This window comes from Dama dama, chromosome 24 (genome assembly GCF_033118175.1).
Source record: "Dama dama isolate Ldn47 chromosome 24, ASM3311817v1, whole genome shotgun sequence".
In the NCBI taxonomy this organism is placed as follows: domain Eukaryota; kingdom Metazoa; phylum Chordata; class Mammalia; order Artiodactyla; family Cervidae; genus Dama; species Dama dama.
In genome coordinates, this window is record NC_083704.1 from 34,093,971 (window position 1) to 34,120,720 (window position 26,750).

Here is a 26,750-nt window from a genome sequence, read left to right on the forward strand (position 1 = left end):
CAAATGTAAAATTTAACTGTTCTTTTTAAACTGAGGGCTTGTCCCATTCTGTAAAGTCTCTGGTTTGCTCCCCCATGATCTATTCTCTCCCTGTGAAAGGATGTTTTCTTACAGCAAACACTGCTGGTTGCCAACCCAGCTGTCAATTGCCCTTCTTTCTTGTAAACAGAACACCAATTCTACTCAGGCAGCAACCCACTCCAGTATTCTTGCCTTGAGAATCCCAGGGACGGAGGAGCCTGGTGGGCTGCCATCTATGGGGTCGCACAGAGTCGAACACGCCTGAAGCGACTTAGCAGCAGCAGCAGCAGCCATATTTCATGTGCCTAACCCTGAGGGAGGAATCATGATTTGGGTAAGCCATTTATGGCTGTCCCATTTACCTTTTTCTTAACTGGTCTAGAAGAAGGCATGTGATTGAGTTTCCAATGAAATATAAGGGAAAGTCTCCCAAGAAAAGGAGAGAGTAGTGTGGGGTGAGCCTCACTTTGGCCACTGCTGTCTTCCTTTCTGCTTTAGGTACTCTCAGATGAAAATGTGATGCTTGGAGCTGCAGTTGCCATTTTGTGACCATGTGGTTATAAGCATGAGGGTGACAGAGCAGGAAAAAAAAAAAAAGAGGCCAGCTTCCTAATGACATTGCTAAACTGCTAGACTAACTCTGGGGATGCTTGCTTTCAAATTTCTATTTTAATACACAATAACTGTTCTTATGATTTGGCCTATTGTGAATCTGATTTTCTGCTACTTAATTGATATCCTCCTTTTCTGTTTGCCAAGTCTGGAAAATGACTGCTATACAAATTTTGCCTACATATAAAGACATTCAGCTTCCATTTTCTTTTCTACATTTGGATAATCAAGTGTCTTTAAATAACTTCCACACTCACCGTTATAGTGAAACTGTTCTTGAAAAGGTCACCAATGACCTCTTGACTGACACGTCCAACAGCTTCATCTAATTTTACATCCTGCTGAACCCCTGATCCATTGGACAGCTTGACCACTTTCTTATTCTTAAAGTGAGTCTCTTCCTTGGCAGATGTCACTGCTCTACTTCTCTGGTCCCTTCTCTGTTTTCCCTTCTCTTCCTGTCCTTCAACTATGATGAACCCTGACATCCTGCCCTTTGCCTTTTCCTTCTCATCTTTCTCTAGGCATTTTCCCTGAATGCTTTCTCCAGTTCTAGGCCTCCACAGACGCAAGCCACCACCATAAACGTGTTTCCAAGTGCAGGTCTTTCCTCAGCATCTAATCCACCTTTCTCTCTGTGCAAAAAATGTGCTCAGTTAGATGTCCCCCAGGACTATAAACACCATATTGCTAAAGTGAACTACGTCCCCTGCAAATTACTTCTCCTCTATGACACACCTCACTACTCACACCAGCCCTCAGCTGGAAATCTCAAAGTCATCCTCAGCACTCCTTCCCTCTCAACATTCAGTTAATCATGGAGTATAAGAATGCCTCTACTCTCAGGAGTCTGTGGCAGCTTCTTCATGTTCGTGGCCTCCGTCTCCATTTGTCTTCTCTGTATCATGAAAGCCGCTCATGTGCCTCCAAGCTCTCCCTTCTCCAATCATCTGCATCACTGTTAGAGTGGGTTTTCTCAAAGCAAATGGAATCATATCGCTGGATTTGAAATTTTCCAAGTGGATAGAGGTGTGTGTAAGGGGGTGTGGGTGGGAGATTGTATCAGTCCATCATGCCTTCCAAATAAAGTCCACACTGTACAGTATGTAGCATAGCAGACCCTCTAGTCTCTCTGGGAACAGCCTGGGATTTGTGTTTCATCTCCTACCATCTCCCCTCTACCTTCCCTGCATCCTCAGCTCGACTCCTCTTTCCCTTTACTGTGTCCTCTGATTTCATGCCAGACCCCCATTTCCCAGGGTTCTGAACTATCCCCTAGTTCTTAAATCCAACTGCATTTCTTCCCCAAAACATTCCCTGAGCCTGGGACTAAACCAGAGTTTCTCATCTTCAGCACTGTTAACATTTAGGGTTGGATAGCTCTTGTTGTAGGGGCTGCCCTGGGCATCATAGGATGTTTAGTAGCTTCCCTGGCCTCTACCCACTAGATGCCTGCATCTCCCTTCTCCCCACAGTTGAGATAAGAAAAACGTGTCTAGAGACTGTAAAATATTCTTGGAGGATGAAATGCAACCCTCTGTACCACTGGGAGCCATTGACCTAGATCAGGTTTCCTTCTTATCACCCCATAGCTCCCTGTTCTTTCCCCATTGTAACACCTATGGCACATTTTTAGAATGACCTCTCTGACTGTCTCATTTGTTTCAACAGACTTTTATCTCCAAGAGGGCATCTCACAGGGCCTGTCCCCAAAGAGGCATGCCATGCAGCTTCATGAAGGAGGCAGCTTCATGATGGGAGCCACCTTTCCTGTCCTCAACCTAGGGCCCCGTGTGGTGCTAACACACAGTAAGGCTCACAAATACCTGCTGAGTGAAGGAATGACTGAAGGATCCCATTCAAACACTCCTTCCCTGGTGAAACTTTTGTCAAATATTTGAGTGAATGTTAAAATTTTTTTTTTCTCTTTACCCCATAATATTGTGTATGTGCCCCAGCACTTATTCCATTGGATAATAATTACAGCCAACTTGTTAATTTTTTGTAAGTAGAAATTAAACCATGCCCTCTCTCTTTAGGCCTCTTTCCAGAAACAGGAAAACTAGGTCCATTCTCATGCCCAAGAAATGCATGATCTCCCTTTTTCTTAAACTGCTACACCTGTTCTGCCCCCGGCTGCTCTCAGCCACACCCTCCACACACGCTCATCCATCTTCCTTAGCTGACTTCAAAGAGGACGGTCTCTGAGTTGCTGAGAATTAAGAACCGACTTCTGTTTCAAGGCCCCATCTTGCCCTGCTCTTCTCTGATTGTGCTCCCAGCTCTGGCAATGAATTCTGAGAGGTCTTAATAACATATGGCGCTCGCTCGTAGCCTCTCCTGGGGATGGGAAACACCACCCCGGCAACAGGCCCATCACCTGATGACTTGAAATACAGGAGGCTACAGTGGGCTCCTCTGGAAAGGAGTTGTGATATTATTCAAGTAAACAGACATTCAGACTGGTTCGCAGTGCTTTTCAGGTCTTTTATATCCTTCTACTTCTCTGTATTCTATTAATTTTTGAGAGCTTGATATTGGAACTCCAACTAAAAATCTTAATTTATCGACTTAAAAAAGTAATTGTAATACATGCTGGAACTATATGTAACCTTGTTCTGTATTTTACAAATCTCCTGCAAATGTGTCATCCTACTTCAAAAATTTTTAAAAATTAAAAAACAAAAAAAACCCAAAAACCAAACATTCAAAACAGGGATCAAAAGGGAGAGCAGCCTGCTTGGGCAAAGAGAGTAGGACTCAGAAGAGTTGGGTGGTTTTCCCTGCACAATAGATGGTTAATATGCATTTTTTAAAATTCACAAAGGCCTATAGGGAGAAGATGCCGAAGTTAATATTTATATTTGGCATCCAGCCCTCCACATAGATAACAGCGCGGGGCCCGGTGTTTGATTTTAGGTCAGCCCCGTTTAAACAGCCAGGCCGGGCGCAGACCGACATGCTGCACCTCTGATCTCAGTGTGTTGCAATCCAGATGTTCGGCAGAGGTGATGGACTTGGGTCATGGACAGTGAGAGGGTGTGCGGTGTTCTTCCAGCATCTTCCACAGGGAGCCCTGGACAGTAGACTTGGCCCTGAGCCCACTTTCCTCGCCAGAGTCAAGAAACAGTAGCAGCTGCAGTTGTTGCTAGGGATGAGGGATCATCCACTGGGGAGTTGAGATGGCCAGGAGGGGGAGGTGGGTAGCAGGAAGGAGGTCATGAAATTGACCGTGCTCAGCCACGGCCCACGTTTGGATTACTTGGAGACATTCTGCAACAGGAAAAATGTTAGGCTTTTAATGACAGCCCTGACAAACATGATCCGTATGACCAAATCAGTCTCAAAAGCAACTGCTATCATTTATTAAAGGAGGATTTGCCAAATTGCATGGTTCTTCTAGGGTTTTCCAAATCCCACAGTTTGCCTCAAAAATGTGCACAAAGTGAGAGGGGTTTGAACTTTTTGAATTTAATGCAAAGCACATATGTTGTTTGGGTTTTGTTTGTTTGTTTGTTTTTGCAGTTGCAAAATATGTTATATAAAAAAGAACCGTATAGCAATAAAATGGTAATGTAAACACAAACCCTCCAAAAGGATGCAACATATTTCTAATGAAAGGAAACAACCACCTTCACTTGATTCACACAAAAATAAAAAAATGATGAAGAGGGGCTGTTTCATTCACAGATTGTGGAGTCCTACTGTTTACTGCTCTCTGAATGAGTATTTTTAAGGCAAGACTTAAAAAAACAGGAATTTTCAGAATGAAGGAGCTCCTGGCATAGCAGAAAGGACGCTGATGTTGGCAGCCAAGCAACTCGAATTCCGGTCTTGACTGCTGACCCCTTGTTTCCTGGCTTCCAACCCCAGCACTCCATTCAAAGTGCTCTTGTCAAGGGTACCAGTGACCTTCTAATTGCTAAATCCAAAGGGCATTTTTCAGTCCACTTCTGACCCGACCTCTCTTCAGCAGATGACATAATTGCCCACTCTTTCCTCCTTGAAATCCTCTCGCCCTGTGCCGTCAACAGCACCACCCCATCCTAGGCCCTTCTCTTTTCCATCAGTGGCTACCAGCAGCTGCTGTGTGCTGAAGTCACACAGGGCTCTCTGAGTCTTTTCTTATGAACATTTCACAGCAATTCTGGGAGCTAGGACTTAATGGTTCCACTTTACAGACAAGGAAAGTAAGGCTCTGAGCAATGAAGTAATCCTCACCCCAGGTCACATAGCTGATAAGTAACAGGACTGGAATTCCCATCTGGGGTTCTTTGAATCCAGACTCAAATTCTAAACTACCACACAGTCATTTCTCTTCCCCAGGCAGCCCCCTAAATACTGTTGTTCCCAGACCTCTGTTTGGCCCCTGTTTCTCTCTCTGCCCCATCCCTGCAGAAGTTCATCTACAGCGTTCCTCTCACAGCCCCTCTGTGGTATCTTCAGCCAAAATCTGTCCTCTGATCCACCTTTCCAAGATTTCTCTGTTTGCATATGCCCCAGTCACCCTGTAGAGGTGGTGATGGTAAACTCACTAAAGGCCACTCCATTCCAGATATTTAGTCAAAGCCTATGGATTATTTAAGGAGTGGGTGCATGACCTGATTCTGCCAGGAGAGAGTTCTGAGAATGTCTAGGAAGTGTTTTTCTCCCTTTTAAAGAGATAGATGAAAAATGGTTCCTTTTCTTCTTCTAGATGTTGTATTGCCTTGTAATACTGGAGTAATGACAACCATCAGCAACCATAAGGGAAAAATGGAACTTGGGTTTTTAAGGACCAGTTGATGGCACCTTAACTAGGACAGGGGCTTCCAACTGTGTTAAATAATACATTTTCTCATTGTTTGTATGGGCTTTTCTTTTGTTGTTTTTTTTGTTGCTACTTGCAGCCAAAAGCATCCTAAGTGTAACATCAAATTCATCATATCCACAACTCAACTCATTATCTCCTCCTCCAAACAGCCTCCTCTCATAACACTCTATCACTGTTAATATCACTATAATTGACTCATTCACCCAAGTCAGAAAACTGGACATCATCATTGACTCCTCCCTCTGCTTCACCCACAAAGTGCAATCATGAATTAAGTCCAAGAGATTCTACTGTTGAAACTCTCTCGCTTTTTCCTTCCCATTAACCCTCTCCTTTTCTTTTCTTTGTCATTTTACTGGTTAACTGCCCCCCTTTCTCAGTCTGACTCAAGTCACCACCATCTATACTACTCTCAAAGAGATTTTAAAAACAGAGTACTGATTCTGCAACTTCCTTGATTAAAATGTGTCAACAGTCTACCCTTGTCTTCAAGATGAAATCCTTCCAATCCACATGGTTTCTTAGATGCTTCAAGATGGGACTTACTTCTCTGGACTCTCACTTCTACCACTCCACACATGCTCTGAGTTCTAGCGCACCTGTATCTGTGGTCCACGAGCCAAGCATCACTGTACGTTTGGTTCCCTCAATGTCAGATGTCCTCCCTGAGTTGTTTCCCTAGACAATCCTGGCTGGCTGTTCTCATGCACCTTACTTTGCCTCTAATATAACATAGCAGATGTGCATTTCAGTCATGTGAGAACAATATCTTTCCTTATTTTTATCTCTCTCTTCTTGATTTTAACTTGAACCCCCATCCCAACTCAATCTAGGTCCATTTGGTGCTTCCCCTTTCTCCAGCATTGTATTCAAGTTCTAGACAGTCTGGTGTCAGGGTGCTGAGCAGCGTGACTCCCTGGTCTCAGGGCATCTGTTCATCACAGGTCTCCACAGAGACATCCCTGGTTTTCTCTTCATGGCCGCTTCCAGTCTAGGTGTTATCTTGGCAATGCCCGTTCCATGCTGGGTCCCTGGAATCTCTACAAGGTGGATTTTGCTATATCTGCATAGATAGCCCCATACCTGCTTTGAGATCTTGCCACCTTCCTGGGGGTCTGCAGACAGACACCCCTGCTGTTCACCCCTTGCCCTCTCCATCTCATTACCTCTTTGCCTTTTGTCTTTCCTGCGGCACCTGGGAAGTTTTCTTGTCTCATAAAAACACTTCCAAGGACCTCCCTGGAAGTCCAGTGGTTAAGACTCTGTGCTTTGACTACAGAGGACACAGGTCAGGGCACTAAAATTCCACGTGCTGCATGGTGTGGCCCCCCAAAAATAAAACTTCTGTCTGCTTTCTTCTTCTGAAGATTTGCTTATTCCATACTTCCCCTAAGCTTCCCCGGGAACATGGAGAGTTGGGAACACAAGAGACAGAGACTGACAGGCCTTTTTTGCTTCTCCTGTGTCACATCGCTTCCTTTCAGACAGGGAATTAGCTGCTTGGGAAAGGGGGGAAATGCCAGGAGACAAGAGAACGCAGGGCAGTTACAATCACCTGGCCACTGCCGCCTTCCCCCACCCGTCATTTTCTGCTCAAGGCTCATTTCTCTCAGCCCATGAGTTCCGGGAGATGAGGCCTGCCATTGCCTCTCTCCCAGGGCTGTCAGCACCTGGGTGAGCTGGCACGTGGTGGGTGCCTTGTAAGTAGGCTAAAATCTAAAGCTAAAAGTAAGAGAGGACTTTGGAGTCAGGGAGAGCCGAATGGGTCCTGCCAGCTGCCTTCCTTTTTGAGGGACCTGGAGCCAGTTGCTGCATCTCTGCCCATGGGCAGTAGCCACGGGGAGGCAAGGGTGTGAAGAGGAGGCGAGAAACAGTGCTCCTCAAAGACAATGTCCCTCCTCCTAGCCTGCCCAGATTCTGGTTGGACATTATCACCTCCCCTCAACCTTCATGTGGCCCACACTTCTATATCAGATGCCTCTCCTCTGCAGGTGCATTTAGTGAGACCATAGCTTTTTGTCCTGACCCACCAGGTGGGTCCCTCCACCCCTTCCAATGAGTGACTTCCAGGATTCTTGAGTTCCAGGCATTTAGTTAATGATGAAGTATAAGAATTTGGAATTTGGTTCTGCCACGCCCTGGCTGTGGGAAATTGGACAAGTTTCTGAGTCTCAGTTTCCTCATCTGGAAAATGGGAATGATGATAAGTAACTTAACCCAGGACTCCTGGGTTCACATCCCTGCGTGTGTGTGCATGTTCAGTCACTCAGTTGTGTCTGACTCTTTGTGGCCCCATGGCCTGTAGCCCGCTAGGCTCTGCTGTCCATGGAATTTTTCAGGCAAGAAGACTGGAGCAGGTTGCCATTGCCTACTCCAGGGAATCTTCCCCAATAAGGATTGAATCCGCGTCTCCTGCATTGTCAGTTGGATTCTTTACCACTAGCACCAACTGGGAAGCCCCTGCCACTTTCCAAATGTGCAGCTCAGGACAGCTGATTTTTGTCTTAGTTTCCTTCTGTATAAAAGAGGCTCCATCACAGAACCTACCTCACAGGGTTTTTGTTAACATTCACTGAGTTAAAAAACCTAAATTGGGAATTCCCTGGTGGTCTAGTGGGTCAGACTCCACCACCCCCTACCCCCAAAAGAAAAACTCAGAAAACGAAAGCAAAACAAAAAATCTTAAATTGTTTACCATCTCAACTGTAAGTACTCTGTGTATGTTGGTTATTATGATCCTGCTGTGGCCTCTCTTTACTGCCCACAAACTCATGACACTATATTAGTCTGCTTGGGCTTCTGTAACAAAATACCACAGATGTGGGTCAGGGCGTGGCTTAGACAACAGAAATGTATTGTCTCACAGTGCTGGAGGCTGGAAGTCCAAGATCAAGATGTTGGCAGGTTTGGTTTCTCCTGAGGCCTCTTTCCTTGGTGTGCAGACAGCTCCCTCCTGGCTGTGTCCTCACTTGACCTTTCCTCTGTGCATATACATCTCTAGGGTCTCTTCCTCTTCTTACAAGGACACTGGTCAGATTGGATTAGGGCCCACACTAATGGGCTCATTTTAGCTTTAACGCTGCTTTAAAGGCCTCTCTCCAGATACAGTCACATTCTGGGGTGACTGGGGTTGGGGTTTAACATATGAATTTATGTGGGGGACACAATTCAGTCCATGACAGCATGTAAATAAATCCCACCGTTACATACATGTTCTGCAAGGGAACCTCTTAATCTAATTCTTGAAAATGAAGTCCAGGGTGTTTGGCTTTAGGGGATTTCTTTTGTGGTTTAGTAGTGAGGACCTGCTCTCAGAGCAGCAGGTTTTGAAGCTCCTGTTTAAAACCTGCTCAGGGGTCTGTGACTTGCCTGATCTTCATGGAGCATCTTCATTCTGAGGAAGAGGATGATAACTCACATGAGGATAGCTGTGAGGACCAAGGGCACAATGTGGGTGAAACCCTGCATAACCTCCACACCCACAGGTTTTTGCCTCTGCCCTAAAAAGACAAAACTAGATGGATTGTCTTGACTCTCCTTTCCATTCTCAAAATTCTATGACTGTGATTCTAAGGGTGGAAGTGCAAGCATCAAAAACAAGCTGCTGGGGAATCAGTTTCTGGGCCCAAGGTATCAGTAGATATACTTGAATCAATGCAGGAAATCACACCCGTCACGGAGACCCCTTGCTCTGCATATTCCGAAGCCCCAACCAACTGCAGCAGTGCCGATGTGTATCATTCAGTCCCATGGTCCTGGCACATGTGGCTTGTCTGCTTTGGCAAGAACTCACAGTAACATGGGACCATAAACTAGATATGCTGGTGCAGAGAACCTCCTTGTCTTTAAGAGGACCCTGTGATGCTGTCAAAAAAGACCACCTGAAGTTCCATCTCTGCCACCTTCCTCAGGCTCCCTCCAAAACCGACGGTTATTTTTCAGTGAAGCTTGTGCTCTAGCGGCAGAGATGAAGGGATGGAGCTGGGGAATCAATGTTGAGTTTGAATTCAAACCCTGTCCCCGACTCTGGGCACTTCGCTGACTTGGTTTCTTCATCTGTCAAACAGCCATAATAGTTCTTGGCTCACTGGGGTGTTTGGGGTTTCCATGGGGTAACAGATGTAAAAGTGCTTCATTCATTCCACCAGTAATTTCTGAGTAGTCACGCACGACTTAGCAAATACACAGCAACAACAACTGTGTGTAGGAACATTTCCTACACTCTTTTAGGCACTAGGGATACAGAATGAAGCAAAGCCATCATCCTAGAGAAATTAAATTCTAGTGGACGCATCAGGCAAAAACAAATAATACATCATGCTATGCCAGGATGTGTAAGGCATAATGAGGAGACAGCACTGGTGGGGGTGGTGGGGGAGGGTGGTGATACCAGGTAAGATGGCTTAGTCAGAGAAGTTCTCTTTGAAGAGGGGGTGTTTAGACCCATGTCTGGACCATGAGAGAGACGGAGCCATTGGAATATCTGGGGGAAGAACAGGCAGAAACACCCTAAGGGATGGCTGCACTTGGCAGGAAACTGCAAGAGGCGCTGAGTTGGAAGTGGATGAAGTCAGCAGGCCTGAAGACCAGGGTCAAAATTCTGGGTTTCATACCGTTTTAAAGCACTATATGTAATTTTTAGTTATTAATTCCATTTAGCTCATGAATCACTCAAAAAATGTATGATTTATTAATTTTTTATGTACTGTGAGGTTGGAATAAAAACAGAATGTTTACTTTGTCATCTCAAAATTGATTAAGAAGAAAAGATCAACATCTTTGATACATTTTATATTGATAAAATGAAGACTATTAAATGTAAAGACAGAAAGAAAATGTTAGGGGGAAAAAAATGTTCTGAATTTTAACCAAAGTGTCATGAGAAGTCATTAGAGGAGTCTGAGCAAGTGGAGTGACTCTGTCATCTACATTTCAGAAGGATCCTCCGACTACTGTTTGGAGAAGAGACTTTAAAGAATCATGGTAATCACTAAGCTGATTGCCAAGTATTTCTTGCACCTCCCGGGTACACAGTGGGTTGCATTCCCTATTGCCAAGTGGGGCTATAAGACTCTGACCAACGAGTTGGGGGGACAGAAGCCACAAGTGTCACTTCCAGGGAAAGCAGTCGATTGCCAGTATGAGACCCTCCAGGGCTCGTTTTCCTTCTGCGTCAGCAGTCAGCAGTATTGGAGGTGAAGCTTGGGTCTGGAGGTGGACAGAGCTGCAGCTGGCCACATTGCTTAAGTGAGAAATCAACCTTCATCAGGATGAATCATGATTTGGGGACTGTAACCATAACCTAACTGAATCTATCCTAACAGCTTCCAGGAGCAAGAGGGAAGTAGGGAGCCATTTAGAAGGCTGGAAGGTGATCCCAGCTTAACCTGGAGTGATAGCAATGGGGATGAAGAGGAGTGGTCAGATTCAGGATATGGATTTGCTGATGGACGGGAGATAGGGTATAAGGCAAAGAGATGAGTCATGGATGCCTCCAAGGATTACGGCCTGAGTAACTGGGTGAATTACTGGAAAGAACACCTAGGAAAGCACAGGCTTACCCACAGTGCTAGGCATGCAGCAAAACTACAAAAGTGTAGCTTTGCGGTTATTACCATAAAGAGGGCAGGCAATGTGGAATGTGGGGGCTTGGGGACCTTTTCAATTCCAAATGATCAAAAGTCAGATTTATTGAGGCATAATTTATATGGGCTTCCCGGGTGGTGCTGGTGATAAAGAACCCACCTGCCAACGCAGGAGATGTAAGAGACGTGGGTTTGATCCCTGGGTCGGGAAGATCCCCTGGAGGAGGGCATGGAAACCCACTCCACTATTCTTGCCTAGGCAATTTCATGGACAGAGGAGGCTGGTGGGCTACCATCCATAAGGTCACAAAGAGTTGGACACAACTTAAGTGACTTAGTACAATTTATGTACAGTGATAGCTACTTTTTTGGTTGACTAGATCTGAGTTTTGTAGACACGTATTTTGTCTTAGCCACCTCCACAATCAAGATGTAAGTTACTTCCATTGCGTCCCCAATTCCCTTTTGCTGTTCTTCCTTGTGTAGTCAAATCCTCTCTCCACCCCTGGCAACCACTGATCTGTTCTCCATCCCTGTAATTTTGGTTTTTCCACAGTGTCACCTGAATAGAATCACACCCTATGAAACCTCTGGAGACTGGCTTCTTTCACTCAGGATAATGCATTTGAGATTCACCTGTGCTGCACAGATATGTCCAGAGTTTATTCCTTTGCCTTGCTGTGTAGTATTCTGTGGTGGGGAGGTACCTATGGCTCATTGTTTCTGATTCACCAGCTGAAGGGCATTTGGGTCGTTTCCAAATTTTGGTGATGAGGCATCAATATCTGAGTACAGGTTTTTGTGTGAACATATGTCTTTACTTCTCTTTGTAAATTTCTAGAAGTGGGATTGCTGGCTCATATAGTAAGTGTATGTTTAACTTTGTAAGAAACTGTCAAACTGTTGTTTCAGAGGAATCATACCATATTGCACTCCCACCGGTGTTGTTTGAGGGTGGCTCCATGTCTTCCCCAGCCCTTGGGAATGTCAGGATTTTTTATTTAAGCCTTTCTAAGGTACAGTGAGTGGTATCTCACTGTGGCTTAATTTGCATTTCTCTAATGAATATGATGTAGAGTGTCTCTTCACATGCTTATTAACCATTCATACTTTTTTTGGACAAAATGTCCATTCAAATCTTTTCCTCATGTTTCATCAGATTACTTGTTTTTCAATTGTATCATAAAAATTCTTCATATATCCTGGATGTAATTCCTTTATCAACTATGTGTCTTGCAGATATTTTCTCCCAGTCTTTGACTTTTCATTTTCTAAATAGTGTCTCTCAAAGAGCAAACGTTTTTAATTTTGATGAAGTCCAAGCTACCAACTTTTTCTTTTATAGATCATGTGGTTTTGTTTGCTTGCTTTTTGTATCTAAGAAATCTAGGTCTATCCAAGGTCATAAAGGTTTTCTTCTTTACTTTCTTTTGGAAGTTTTATAGTTTTGGGTTTTGCACTAAGGTCTCACCTATTTTGAATTAATTTTTGTAAATGTGACATGATATTGCCTACGGTGCAAGAAGCGGATCAATAAAACTTGCTCTCTCTGATGAGCATGTGTACAGGTGACAGTGTAGCTCGTGGAAAACTCTGGTTAAGTTTCAAACACAGATGTTCTGGGAAGCTCCACCTCTTTCTGACTCCAAGGTTGCTTCTTTAGAAGTTAATCCTATCTTCAGTAACTCTCTACAGATGTCTTCAGTGGTACCAGCACAGGCCTGAGTTTTTCAGTGAAATGAGCCAGGTTTTCTCCAGTTCCTAAGATACTGTAGATAGTTAGATGCTTCAAGAAACAATGTTTTCTCTTAAACCACTGAAGGAATATTCAGTGCAAAGTAGGGCATTAAATCTTAGCAATTACGATCTAAATCTTAATCTTCCTAGCTTCTGTCCTTCTTGGGTGACTTTTTCATTCACTAAGTGATACTGGTTTTTTCTTCCTGTTTCACTCAATAACACTATCTTGCAATGTTTCTTTAAAGTTATTCAGATCTTGGTACACTTTAAATATCAAAGATAAAATTAGTGAGGAGAGAGCATTAGGAAGCCAACAGAGAATTGTCCACTTGTGATTTGGTCAACTGAGGACATTTTAAGCAGGCAAATACCATCTACTATTGCCAACACTCATTAAAAAAAGGAGCATTTAAATTACCCAAACCTCCAAGAAATGAAAAAAATTGGCAGGACATAATATCAGAATAAAAAATAGTGTTTGCCGAGAACCAACTAATTGGTAATTTATTTGGATCTAGTATAGTATTCATACATTTACCCCTTTAGCTTTCTCATTTCACTGCAGATTTGGGACAATCTCACCCCAAACTATAGTTTGCACTCAGACTAAAGGAAGGTATATCATGGAGGGAGCAAGCCCTAAGGTATTGGAGAAAGGCTTTTCTCTCTCACTTAAAGTTCCAGTCTTAGTATTTAGGTTTTTTGTCTGGGAGTAAAGACAGGAGAAAGCTGAGCTGATAACATTTCAGACCTTTCCTTTGACAGGCACCAGTAGTTTTGCATCTTTCTTGGGCATAAGAAAGGAGGAAAGTTCTTTATGAACTGCCTTCCTGTTCAACTCCCAAGGAGATCTAATCCTCCCACTGTGTCCCAGCTCCAAGGGGCTCAGCCTCTCCCAGGCCCTCATTCATGAAAGCAGACCACAGACAGTCCCCAGCAGAGAGTCTTGTTAAACTCATCCGTGGCTTCAACAGCACTTAGGATAAAGACTGTACTTTCACCTTAGCCCACCCCACCAAACAGGACATAGCCAAGGGCTACATCTTCAGTCTCAGGTCTCCTCTGTTGCAGGCCTCCTGGTACAGCTGCTTGCCTCGGACTTCTTCAAAGCTCCACATCCCTGAATGTTCTTCCTTTGTCTTCTTCTAGGCAATCTCGCCTTGCATCCTGTACTTTGCAGTAGTTGTCACAATCATAATTAATTACTCAGATAAAGTCGGCCTTCTCAAGTAGAACGCAAACTCCACAAGAACAGGAATCAAGTCTATCTTGTTTATCTGATCTTCTTGTCCCTGGCAAGGGGCAAGGCACCAAGTTGCTGTGCAATAAATTACTGTTAAATGAAAGAAATCCTCTTCAATGCATGATTACCAGACACTGTTCTAGGCATTTATATATAACAGTGTGTGTATGTTGGAGTGGGGATGGTGGTGTGGGAGAGAAAAAGAAAAAAAAAAAAAAAAAATCCTTGCTGCTATAGAGCTTCTATCCTACTGGGCAAAGATCTGCTAAACAAGATAAGTAAACGGCATGGTATGTTTAGCGGTGATAAGTGCAAAAGACAAAAAAAGTAAGGCAGTTAAAGAACACGTAGAGGGCTGGTGGACAATATTTTTAGATTAGATGACTTGAGAAAACCTCACTGAGAACGTGGCTTTTGAGCAAAGACATGAAGGAGGTAAGGCATCTGTAAATGTCATTATCAGGATGGGGTGTGGAGGAAGAGCATTCCAAGCATAGGGAATGGCAAGTGCAAAGGCCCTGTGGTGGGAACATGACATTCCTGGAACAGTCAGCATAATGGAAGTGGTGAATAAGGAGGAAGGAAGCAAAGTGTCCAAATGTAGTCTTTTTATCTGCCCTGTGTATCCATGGAATCATTTACACCAGACATTTCTTGGAGAGTGCTTCTGACCAGTGTGCATTCTAAAATCATGGGTTTCTAATAGTTTTAAAGCAGTAGAACCTCTCCTTCCAGTGAAATATGAAATGGAAGTTCAAGATAGGAAACCTTGATAGGAAGTTCAAGATAGCCACCAGCAAGAGGGTGGCTCTCTGCCAACTCTCATCCATCCCTTCACCTCACACTAGTTCCAAGTAACATGGTGGAAGATTTGTTCCCCACCCAGCTCAGGTTGAATGCACTGCTCTAGAATCATAGTCTGATGCTCTGTCTAGAGACATGCTGTTCTCCAGCATGGAGTAGACTTGTCTGGCTCCTGTAACCACAAGGAGACTCTCAGTAGATATTTACCTCCAACATGTGAATGAACTTAAAAGCTTCTACAGTTACAACCACATGGTGTGATGTGTGGGTCTGATATGTTCCCAGAAACTAGTTCTCTATTCTGGAACTTCTTTTTTCTTCAAATTGGGTTTGAATCTTTTTCTTTTTTTAAAAAAAGGTAAAACAGGTCAAATACACAGAAATACAGGTTGGTCTCCTGTGGATAGCTAAATGACCGTGTATTTGCAGTGGTATTCTACACACTTAAGCAAGTGAAAATGAACTACTAGGACAGGCAACAGTATGGATTAATACCACACATATTTTCTTGAGCAAAAGCTGCCAGCCAAACACTTCAGTACATACCGTATGATCTTCAGGCAAAGCTAGTCTGCAGGGAGAAAAGACGGAAAGATTCTATATCTTGATCTGGATGTTGCATGCAAAGGTGTAGTGGATACATGTAAAAATTCATGGAGCTATCAAAACAATTCCTGTTTTGTTTTACTCTAGATAAACAATAATAAAGTCAGTGTCCTTCCCACTACCTGTGGCTCCCAGCTACCCAGTTTCCCTCCAGCTGGGATTTCTTAATTCCCTTTTTCTCGCTGTACCTTCACACTAGGGGCAGAGTCCTGGGAGCATGCCAGGCAGACACCAGAGGCCAAGGCTGTGGGCACTGGGCCACGGCTTGTGTACATGCCCCTTGTCTTTCTCTGGCCTCTTCGGCCCTCAGCCCCATGCCTCCCTCCCCCTCTCCTCCTTTTCTCCCTGAAGGTTGGCCTGGGAGGTTGCTGACCCTGGCTGAACAGTGTTGTCCCTCCTGGCCCTCCAGGGTGTGCCTCCCTAGAAAGGACACCTTGTGCTGATCAAGGTTATCACTGACACATTCCCTCCCTCTTTTATTCTCTCTCTTCTAATCCCTGGACTGATCCTAGGACTTCTTGCTCCGTGGGTACTCTGTCTCAGGGAAGTGAGCTTCCCTGGTCTCCTGCCCTGGAACGCTTCCTTTTTATAGGGCAGCCTTGATAGCAGCCCATTCTGTGTTTGCATATAAACTGGGGGGAGGGGAGCTATCTCAGTGGAAGCCGAAGGCCCCTCTTATTTTCCCTCCACGCCCCTATCCCCACCCCTCAATTTCTAGCATCATCCTCTGACCCTGTCCCTACCCCCACCCAGGGCTTCAGCCCAGTCAAGCCTTTTATCTTATCATCCGGGTCCTCCCTCTACCATGATTCCCCACTGCGTGAGGGCAGAGGGGCCTGAGTCACGTTCAAGTCAATTTGGCAAGCGTTCTTGGAGCAGGCTAAAAAGGAAAGGGTACTACTTGTTCCTGGCCTCCAAGAAGCTTCTAAAGCAGGGGAAATGGTGCACAACTCAGGCCTAGTTATAATAGTTCTCAAACCACCACTTTCTATTGGTCCTTTCTAAGTGCCAGGTACTGACCTGCTTGCTTTTCGTGCATTACGTCCCTGAATTTGCCAAACAACCAAAGGAGGAGAATGGCACCGAGGCACAAGGTTTAAACTGCTGACATGTGGCTGCTGGCATTTGAACAGTAACTTCCCTAGGGAAACGCCCCATTTAGACTCGGGGGTTCAAGCAGAAGCTGAGTGTCTGGCCTTGGGGGACATTTAGCTGTGCCAACACCTCTTCTGCACAGTTCCCTCCTGCGTCAAGGGCTTAGGAAGGGGCTTCGGGGCGGTGTTATCGACTGGAGGCTGGGAATTTATGAAAGGCAGGTACAAAGCTCCGCGTGGCAGAGGAGCATAAGGGCGCGGGGGAACCCGGGCCAAAAGAGGCCCTGCCAGCTCCGGGGGCACTGCAAGCCTCGAGGCATTGCGAGCGTCGCGGCGGTTGAAAGCCCCACCGGCTCGCGCAAACTGCGCCCAACTACTTCCCCGGGGCGGCTTCGGGGCCCGGGGCCCGGCGACAGCCCTACGGGGCGGCCGCGCGGGGGCCAAAGCCCAGCGAGGGTACCCGGGCGCGGCCACGTGCGCCCTGGCGGGCTCGCACGTTCCGCCACGCCGGGCCGCGGGGCCACCAGCAGGCACGCGCGCCCCCAGCGCGCACACACTCCGGGGCACGCACACCGACGGCCCGGCCCACGTCCACCACGCCCCGCCCTCCCCCGCGCCCCGCCCCCGCCCTCGCGGCGCCGGCCGCCGCCTTCCCATTGGCCGCCCGGCGAGTGACGCGCGGCGCCCGGCCCCGCCCCTCGTCAGTCACTCGGCGGAGGCGGCGCTGGCGGGGACTAGTCTCGTCCGGAGACTGGCAGCGGCGGCGTCGGCGGCGGCCGGAGCTCGAGCCCCAGCGGCTGAGGGCGGGCGGGCGGGCGCGGGGGAGGGAGGGGGGCCGGTCCGCGACGACTCCCCGGACGGCGTTTCTCCTCCGAGCAGCGCCGGTGTCGGATTTGGGGGGGGCGGGGGTACAGCCCATCCATGACCATGGGCGACAAGAAGAGCCCGACCAGGTACCTGCTCCGAGCCGAGGGGGCGGAAGGGGAGGGAGGGCTGGGGGCGGGCGGGGGCCGGCGACGACTAGGCCCCGGAGCCACCCGGGGCGGGGGGAGGCGCTGCTAAGATGGAGATCCGGGGGCGGGGGGAGGCGGCGGCGGCGGGCGGTGGCGGCGGCGGCGGGAGGCGGTGTCGCTCCCGCTCGGGGCCGGCGGCCGTGCGCGCCGCAGCCATGGCGGCTCCTCCTCAGCCGCCCTCCGCCGCCGCCGCCGCCACTCCTCCCAGACAAAGGGAGATTTAACCAGGTGGGGAGGGAGGGAGGGCGCGAGCATGGGAGGGGAGAGGGAAGGAGCCAGCCCACTCCCCGCCGCCGGCCTCGGGCTGCCCCTGCGCGCCCCCTCCAGATCCGGCCCGCGGCTCCCCTCCCGGCCCCCCCAGCCCCACGCTCAAGTCCACAAGTCCGCCCGCTTCCTGCGCCCGCCGCGGCCCTTCCCGGGGCGCCGCCGCCGCCTACTGTGCGAGGCAGCACCGCCCGGGCCCGGAGGCTGCAGGGTGCCGGTGGGGGCGCCCCGTCCCCTCCCCCGGTCCTTCCTCTCGGGCCCGAAAAGGGTGGGTGGGTGGTCGTCTTAGCGAAGTTTCCAGCGCCGGATTCCTGGGAAATTACGACGGCTCACCAGCGCCTGTGTTTTTGCTGTCGCTCCCTCTTTTTCCTGCTCCCTGACTCTTTCCTCCCCTTTCCCCCACTCCTCACTCCTCTGAAGGCCAAAAAGACAAGCAAAACCTGCCGCAGACGAAGGCTTTTGGGATTGTAGCGTCTGCACCTTCAGAAACAGCGCCGAAGCCTTTAAATGCAGTATCTGCGATGTGAGGAAAGGCACCTCCACCAGGTACTTGAAGATCTCTGTTACCTTTTGTTAAAGGACTTTTTTTTTTTTTTTTTAAATCAAGATTGGGGAGAGGGTTGTGAGCTCTACTTCCTACCCTCTTTCCAACTTGTTGATTACAGCTTTTTCTGCATTTGCGGATTGGGGGGATTGATGTGTGGTTTTGATTGTGTGTAGTTTCATGTTGGGTGCAAACCCTTATGTTCACTGAATGATTTATGGGAGAGAATTTTTCCAGGTTTCATCTTATTTCAAACAGACGCTGGATTTATTTGACACTTGTGTCCATTGGCTTATTGGTATTGGCTCCAAAAGACAGGAAGCAGTACTTTTGCTATGGATTGTAGTACATTGGACCTTTTATTTTTGCCATGTGCAGAATGTTTTTAATTTGCCTATCCTGATTTATTTTTCTCTTCCCTGAGAAATTTGGTGGTGGTTGTACAGTAACGGGGTTGTTGTGTTTTTCCTGTCTTGAACTGCAGCTGTCTTTCTTTTTTTTAACCCCCTTGCACTTGACAATAAATGGTGGGGTTTGATAACGTGCATTTTTTGAAAGACCGAACTGCCAGTTTGTGTGTGTCTGTTCTTTTCTGATTAGCTTATGAGGGATGGTGATGGAGGACGGATTTTTGGAAAATGTGTAATGAACAGTGTGATTATATTGAAGTTTGTGTTTAGAGCTTTATTGTAATGAAAGAATGTTGAAGGAATTCCTTTTCATTCTAGTGGAGGTAGTAAAGTGTATAGTATCAAAAAGAGTTGAACTACTTCAGATTTAACATTTAGATATACTTGAATGAAATGTCAAAGCTGATTTTTTAAGTCTTTCGGTCATCTTTTAACTTTATCTTGTATTTGTTTCGGTGATTTTAGCTTGAAGTTAAACTATTCTTTATGTCATTTAATGGGCAGACATTGGGGGAATGTGTGTGTGTCTGTGTGAAAGTAACATGGAATGAGTGATTTTCCTGTGCATCTTTAAAGTTGATTGCTGAAAGTTTCATTTCATCAGGTACTTGTTTTTGAATTGATAATGTTCCAACGTGACCGTGTAGTAGTACTGCACAGTTCTAACTGAATGTTGTTCTTTGACTAAATGAATGTGTCCTGTTAGGGTTTGGTTGCTTTGTTTATACCTGGGACTAAATAGGATATTGAGCAACCTAAAGAATGTAACTGGGATGAATTGGTCCAATTACTGGTGGAACACTTCTGTGAATTTCACTGACTGTACGTAATGAGACCTTTAAGTAAAAATACTCCAGGGCTAAAAGTATTTCCCCATAGGTACTTTTTAAAGTAAATTCATATCAATATTTGGTGCTATTATAGAGCAGATTTAGCTAGAAACACCCATTGGGAGCTCAGTAGATCTTGTTTTGCTACTTAAAACAGGGAATTCCATCAAATGACATGAAAGTTTAGAAATGTATTTGTTATTTAAAGCAATAGTGATTGTATTTTATTTGAGTAATGTTTTTTTACGTGTAGAATCCCTCAGAGGCCAAACCTCTTTATTGTGGTTTTGCTTTGAGTGTTACCGTAGATGATGTTGAAGTAATGACTAGGAAACTCCTGAGAACTTGAGAACTTTGACTGGTGAAGAGAAACTTAAAGCAAATTCAAAAAGTTTACATCCAGTGTATTGCTGGGAATAATTATCTGATAACAAAGTGCATTTCAGTTTCTACATGTATTAAGAAAAACCTGACTCATCAACTTTTGGAAGCACGTGGAAGGTGTTGATTTTAAAAACAATGTAGATGTTTAAAATTTTTTCAGACCCACAGATGACAACATTAGAATTAAGTTTTTTTAAACAAATATATTAAATTCTTAATAAAAGTATTTCAGGAACACGATACCCACCTATTGTCTTTAAGAATATGATTTTTTTGAGGTCTGTGGTTGTATAGGATTTGAACACAGATTTAAGAGATCTGAGGATTTAGATTCTTAACCAACTCATGATACTTTTACATAACTTAATTTCGTGTTGGTTGTTGTCAGTATTTTGGTGTGTGAGATCTAAAAGTCTTTATAAAAAACTGTTCTAAAAGTCATTAATAAGAAGGCAAATAACATTTTGGCCTTCCTATGCTGTGAATGGGTTTCCTGTAGAAGGGTGAATTTCACAGATTTTCATACTGTGCTACCCAGTGTAGTAACTGTTGGCTGATTTCTCTGTGATACTAGTTACTACTGCTTTGTCCTTTCTCCAGGCCTTTTTAATTTATAATTTAATTGATTCAACAAAGGTTTGACATTTCTGCCTTTTATAGTTTTATTTATTTAAAAAAAAATTTGCCACACAGCATGTGGGATCTTAGTTCCTGACCAGGAGTCGAACCTGCACCCCCCACAGTGGGAATGTTGAGTCTTAGCCACTGGATCACTCAGGAAGTCCCATGCCTTGCGTAGTTTTAATCAGACGTGCTATTAACGGCAGTAGAAAACTTGCTGGGTTTTGGATACTGGGTAATAAGCAAAATTTTTTTGAGTTTTAGTATAATTTTTAAGTAATTAAAGGACTTCTAATCTGCTGACTGGTACAGAAATTGGGTTTTATTGCTCTGAGCTGATATTTTATAACAGCCTTGACAGTTGGGTAGCTAATGGTAATTCTGGAGTTTGTTCATCATTCATGTCATTGTTGTTGCCATCATCTGTCTGTCAATCAAATAAGGAAGTCAGCTTTGAATTAATGGTAGTCCAGTAGGATCCAGATTTTCTTTGAGAATAGAATTGGTATTCTTCAGTTTGATTTGGAAAATAATGTCGCTCATCCAAAGAACATTTGTTAAATTACTAGGATGTGAAAGATTACTGCTTAAGACATTGAAGACAGGAAGGGGGATTTTTAGAAGGTTGGTAAGACATCTATGGACTTCCCTTGTGGCTCAGACGGTAAAGCGTCTCTTATCAATGCAGGAGACCTGGGTTCGATCCCTGGGTCGGGAAGATTCCCTGGAGAAGGAAATGGCAACCCACTCCAGTACTCTTGCCTAGAAAATGGAGGAGCCTGGTGCAGGCTACTGTCCATAGGGTCGCAAAGAGTTGGACACGACGGAGTGATTTCACTTCACAAGACATGTATAGGAATGACCATAATCCAAGTTATAAAGGCTTTAAGAGAGGTATGTGTAAAATGCTACAGGAGGTCTGAGCAATCTGGCTTGGGCATCAATTAGAGGAACTCCCCTCCCTTCAGTTCTTCTGGAGAAGAATTGATTTCTCCAGAATTACCTGCCATCTTTCACTATTATTGCCATGTGTACCAGATAAATTTAATTCTCCAGGTAGAGTCATGAAAATGATTCAGAAGGCCTTTTCTTTTTGTAGCAGCATAGAGCAGAATGAAAGGTCAGAAGCTCCAAAGGAATCTGTTAAGGGAAGAAAGAGGCAATACTTTGTTGGCTACTTGGAGGTTCAGAGGGCAGTGGAAATCTTTATTTTGGATTTGTTTTGCATCTCTTTAGTCCTTAAATACACTCCTTTCACCAACTTTTTCATTCCACTCTTTTTTTTTTTTTTTTTAACAGCTTTATTAAGACATACTAGAAGATTCACCAGTTGTAGAAGTTTTAATTCAGTGATTTTTGGTAATTTTAAAAATTGACTATACAGCCATCACCACAAGTGATAGAACATTTCTATCGCTGTGAATGGCTTCCTTATGCCTGTTCTGTGATACACTTTTAAAAAATTATTTATTTAGTGAGTGATTTATTTTTGGCTGTCCTGGTGTTCTAGTTGTAGCAAGTGGGGGCTACTCTCTAGTTGGGTGGCTTGGGCTTCTCATTGTGCTGGCTTCTCTTGTTGTGGAGCACGGTCTCTAGGGCTTGTGGGCTTCAGTAGTTGAGGCACCTGCAGCTGAAATGTTCGTTTTCCCACCATGTTGCTGTACCCTGAGCTTTTCAAGGTAGAAGATAAAGGAGTGTGTATGGAAGGTGGTGGTGAGTGGGAAGAAACACTATCCCTTCCCTAGGTGATAGCCTAAGTAGTATTTCCCAGCCCACTTTGCAAATCTCATGAAAGAGGATATCAGCTTTTAAAAGGGGGAAAGAAACCAACAAAACCACAAACTAACAAATTTACCTAACCGTTGTTCTTCTAAGTTGAAGTTCTTGAGTATTGGACAGGGTAATAACTTCCCAGACATGTTGATAAATGTATTTCACTTTTGGTCTTGTTAATTCTCTGGATGCAATTATCTGTAAATAAATATTGTAAAATAAAAAATTACTAAGATACTGCTGCAGCTCTTCTTGATTAGTGGTGCCTTGATAATAGTGCTGCACTGACTATTATCCCCCTGAAAAGTGTACTCTATTTAGAGCTTTTACAGATGAGTAAAAGTGAGGTTAGGTGTGTAATAAAATGGTGTGGCCTTAAAGAAAAGGAAAAAAAGCCTGGTGCTCAGGATATTGAATGGGGGTTGGTAGTACTCAGTTGTCTCTGTGTAAAATAATTCCCTTGTCTGGGAACTCCCTGATTCTTTGCAGTTGTAACTTTGGACGTTTTCTCCCCTTAAATTCAGATACCCTGAAAACTCAGAGTCTCCTGACTTGTCATGAAGTTCTTTAGAAGTTTTAGGGGGAAAGTGCACATATTTAGCGAAACATGAAAAGTTTTCGTCTTTGCTGAAAGCTTCAGAAGTGCATCATCCTGTGATACTTTTCAGATAGGAAGACTCCCAGAAAGCTGGGGAGTCTCCACTGTGGCCTCATCTAGAGTGGAGCAGGGTTTCCTTGCCCATAGTTCTGGGTCATCTGCCACTGCGGTTCTGCTTAGGCCACATTGTTGTTTTTGTTTTTTTAAGTTTTACAATTTTTATTAATGTTTGGCTGCCCTGGGTCCTTTGTTGCTATGCTTGAACTTTCTCCAGTTGCGGAGAGTGGGGGACGACTCTTCATTGCGGTGAACCGGCTTCTGAATGCGGTGGATTCTCTTGTTGTAGAGCACAGGCTGTAGGGTACATTGGCTTCGGTAGTTGCAGGATGGGTTTAGTTGCTCTGTGGCATGTGGGATCTTTCCAGACCAGGGATTGGACCCATGTCCCCTGCATCGGCAGGTGGATGCTCAACCACTGGACCGCCAGGAACTCTCCGCACTGGTTTTATTTTAGTGTTTGCCTTTTCATAAAATTTCTCCATAAAGTACATAGAAAATTATCCATCTTCCAAATCATCAAACTTTGTTAAACATTTCAGCCTCTTCAGTTCAGTCACTCAGTAATGTCCGACTCTTTGTGACACCATGAATTGCAGCACGCCAGGCCTCCCTGTCCATCACCAACTCCGGGAATTTACCCAAACCCATGTCCCATTGAGTCGGTGATGCCATCCAACCATCTCATCCTCTGTCGTCCCCTTCTCCTCCTGCCCCCAATCCTTCCCAGCATCAGGGTCTTTTCCAGTGAGTCAACTCTTCGCATGAGGTGGCCAAAGTATTGGAGTTTCAGCTTCAACATCAGTCCTTCCAATGAACACCCAGGACTAATCTCCTTTAGGATGGACTGGTTGGATCTCCTTGCAGTCCACGGGACTCTCAAGAGTCTTCTCCAACACCACAGTTCAAAAGCATCAGTTCTTCGATGCTCAGCTTTCTTCACCATCCAACTCTCACATGCATACATGACTACTGTAAAAACCATAGCCTTGACTAAACGGACCTTTGTTGGCAAAGTAATGTCTCTTCTTTTAAATATGCTATCCAGGTTGGTCATAACTTTCCTTCCAAGGAGTAAGCGTCTTTTAATTTCATGGCTGCAGTCACCATCTGCAGTGATTTTGGAACCCAAAAAATTGAAGTCTGACACTGTTTTCACTGTTTCCCCATCTATTTCCCATGAAGTGATGGGACCGGATGCCATGATCTTAGTTTTCTGAATGTTGAGCTTTAAGCCAACTTGTTCACTCTCCTTCACTTTCATCAAGAGGTTTTTTAGTTCCTCTTTTCTTTCTGCCGTAAGGGTGGTGTTGTCTGCATATCTGAGGTTATTGATATTTCTCCCCCGCAATCTTGCCTCATAGTTGGTGCAAAAGCGGGTGCAGGTTTAGAGATTATTCTTAACCCAGAAACGAAGTGATAATTTATTTTGTGTTTGCTGTTACACTGGACTTAACTGATTTATTGGTACTGACTTGATCTCATGTATACTTGGTGACCTTAAAGTGTCAATAAATTACCTGGGTAGTTGTGATTGACAAGCTTTTATTGAGTTCACAGTCATCTGGGCTCTGTGTACGTGGTGTACAGACAGGTGAGATCTTTGTTTTCATGAAGCTTAAAGTACTATGGAGAGGAAAAGAAAATAAACAAGTGACCAGAAGAAAAATTTCAGCTGGAGATCAGTGCTCCAAGGAAATTGGAGCAGGATAGGGAACTAGAGTGGTGAGAACTGGGTGGAGCAACTGCCTTACAGATAGTATTGAGATGCACCCTGGCCGTTTTAGGAAACACTGATGCTGCTTTCTTCTCAAACAAGGGGATAACTTTTTTTTTCAGAGGTTTGCCTGCACCATTTAGCTCATTTGGTTGGGGACAGTTTACAGAGTTCGAGCGTTCATGCCCAGACTGAACTTTTAGTTGCACTTGTAGACTAAAGTCTGGCCAGCTAGCATGCCAGTATATCCTGTTGCATTTGACCCTTGAACAACTGGGAGATGAGGGGTGCTGATTCCCATGCCTCTGTGTGTAGCTGGTAACAGTTGTCCCTCAGTATCCAAAGGGCATTAGTTCCAGGACCTGCCTTGGTGGTGGTGGGTTAGTTGCTAAGTCGTGTCCGACTCTTGTGACCCCCGTGGACTGTAGCCCGCCAGGCTCCTCTGTCCATGGGATTTCCCAGGCAACAGTACTGGAGTAGGTTGCCATTTCCTTCTGCAGGGGATCATCCCGACCCAGGAATCGAACCCAGGTCTCCTGCATTGCAGGCTGTCTTCAGTTTTGCAGCTGTGAATTCAACCAACCACGGAATGTGTAGTGTAGTATGTGTTTATTGAAAAAAATCCGTATATAAGTGGGCCTGTGTAGTTCAAATCCATGTTGTGTAAGGGTTAACTGTTACTCAAAAAATGTTAAATGGATTCAGTTATGTGTGATTTTTTTCATGCATCATATATTTATTGTGTGCTTTCATAGATGCTGAAGAAATTCCAACTAACTGTATGTAGTTTAGCAAAATAGTTATCAGCACTAACACGTCAATTTTTTAGAACTTGAGGAAATAGTGGATCTCCAGATGGCCTCTTTACAACTCGAACTAAAACATTTTGCAGTCACTGTGGTTCTCATTTGCCCTCTTGCCGCATCGCCAGGGTCTTTTCTCTTTGTGACATCTTTTATACTTCCTATCATTTGCTCTCCTGGGTGTTTTTTTTTTTTTTTTGCTTGTTTATTTTTAAGTGAACTTCGTGAACTGTAGCATACATACAGAGATGTGCACAGATCATAATCCTAAAACCTGATGAACTTTCACAAAGTGAGCACACCTGTGTAACTAGCAGCCAGATTAAGAATCAATATTAACAGGACTCCAAAAGCCCCTTGGGCCCCCTTCCAGTCACTTCCCCCATTCCAACCCTGTCCTTACTTCTGACACTGGAGATGAGTTTTGCTTGCTTTTGACTTTACAGTATGTACACTTCTGAGTCTGGCTTCTTACACTCATTCTTAGGTTTGTGAATATTCATGTTGTGTGTGGTTCTTGCTTATTTTACCAGTGCTGTTTTATCGTAAGAACATCTTAAGTGTTTAACTGCATGCAGACCTCTGACATGTTCTAGAGAGAGAATCTCTTCAACTTCTGTTCACTACCTACATACTTGAACTCAGCCATCTCCTTCCAGCAGCAGCATAAATCCACATATCATTAGGTGCAAGGAAGAAAACCTGGTATGTGGAACTTTCTAGAGTATATAAATAGAGTAAACTTTTGCCTGTCATGAGTAATATTGTTCATCAATCATTTATATTTCAAGGCATTGGTTAAATAAACAGAAAATTCCTGCTCTGAAGGAACCTCACAAGCTTGTTGAAAAGATAAGACTATAAAAAGATGACCAGTGATTGTGAATGGCAGTGATTTTTAGAGGAGGTGGAGACCCTGTTTTGAGGGGTATTTGGGGGAAGACCTCCTCACTGAACCTGAGATTTAAACTATGCCTTTTTGGTTCTTGACATGGATTTTGTTGTACAAGTTGATACAAGTTAGTTCTGTGCTTTCTCCTTTTTAACTGTTCACACTCAGATGTCACCCGTACCTTCCCACTTCTCTCTACAGCCTGATAATTCCCAGATACTGTTTTTTAACCACCTGTCACCACCCCCATGCATGAATACACGTGACAGACAGATCCAACTGGTTCTTGGGCCACTTGGACAGCTTAGATTATCTCCTGGTTCTCA

General features: G+C 44.8%; 1 protein-coding gene across 1 annotated transcript in view; it reads left to right on the top strand.

The window, feature by feature from the left end:
* The first annotated feature begins 17,344 nt into the window (after positions 1-17,344).
* RYBP (RING1 and YY1 binding protein) overlaps positions 17,345-26,750 on the top strand; it is a 74,312-nt gene continuing 64,906 nt past the window's right edge. Inside the window, exons 1-2 of the mRNA XM_061128069.1 lie at positions 17,345-17,471; positions 18,216-18,341. Of these exons, the coding sequence (XP_060984052.1) occupies positions 17,440-17,471; positions 18,216-18,341 (158 nt within the window). The 5' untranslated portion in view covers positions 17,345-17,439. The remainder of the gene's footprint in view (positions 17,472-18,215; positions 18,342-26,750) is intronic.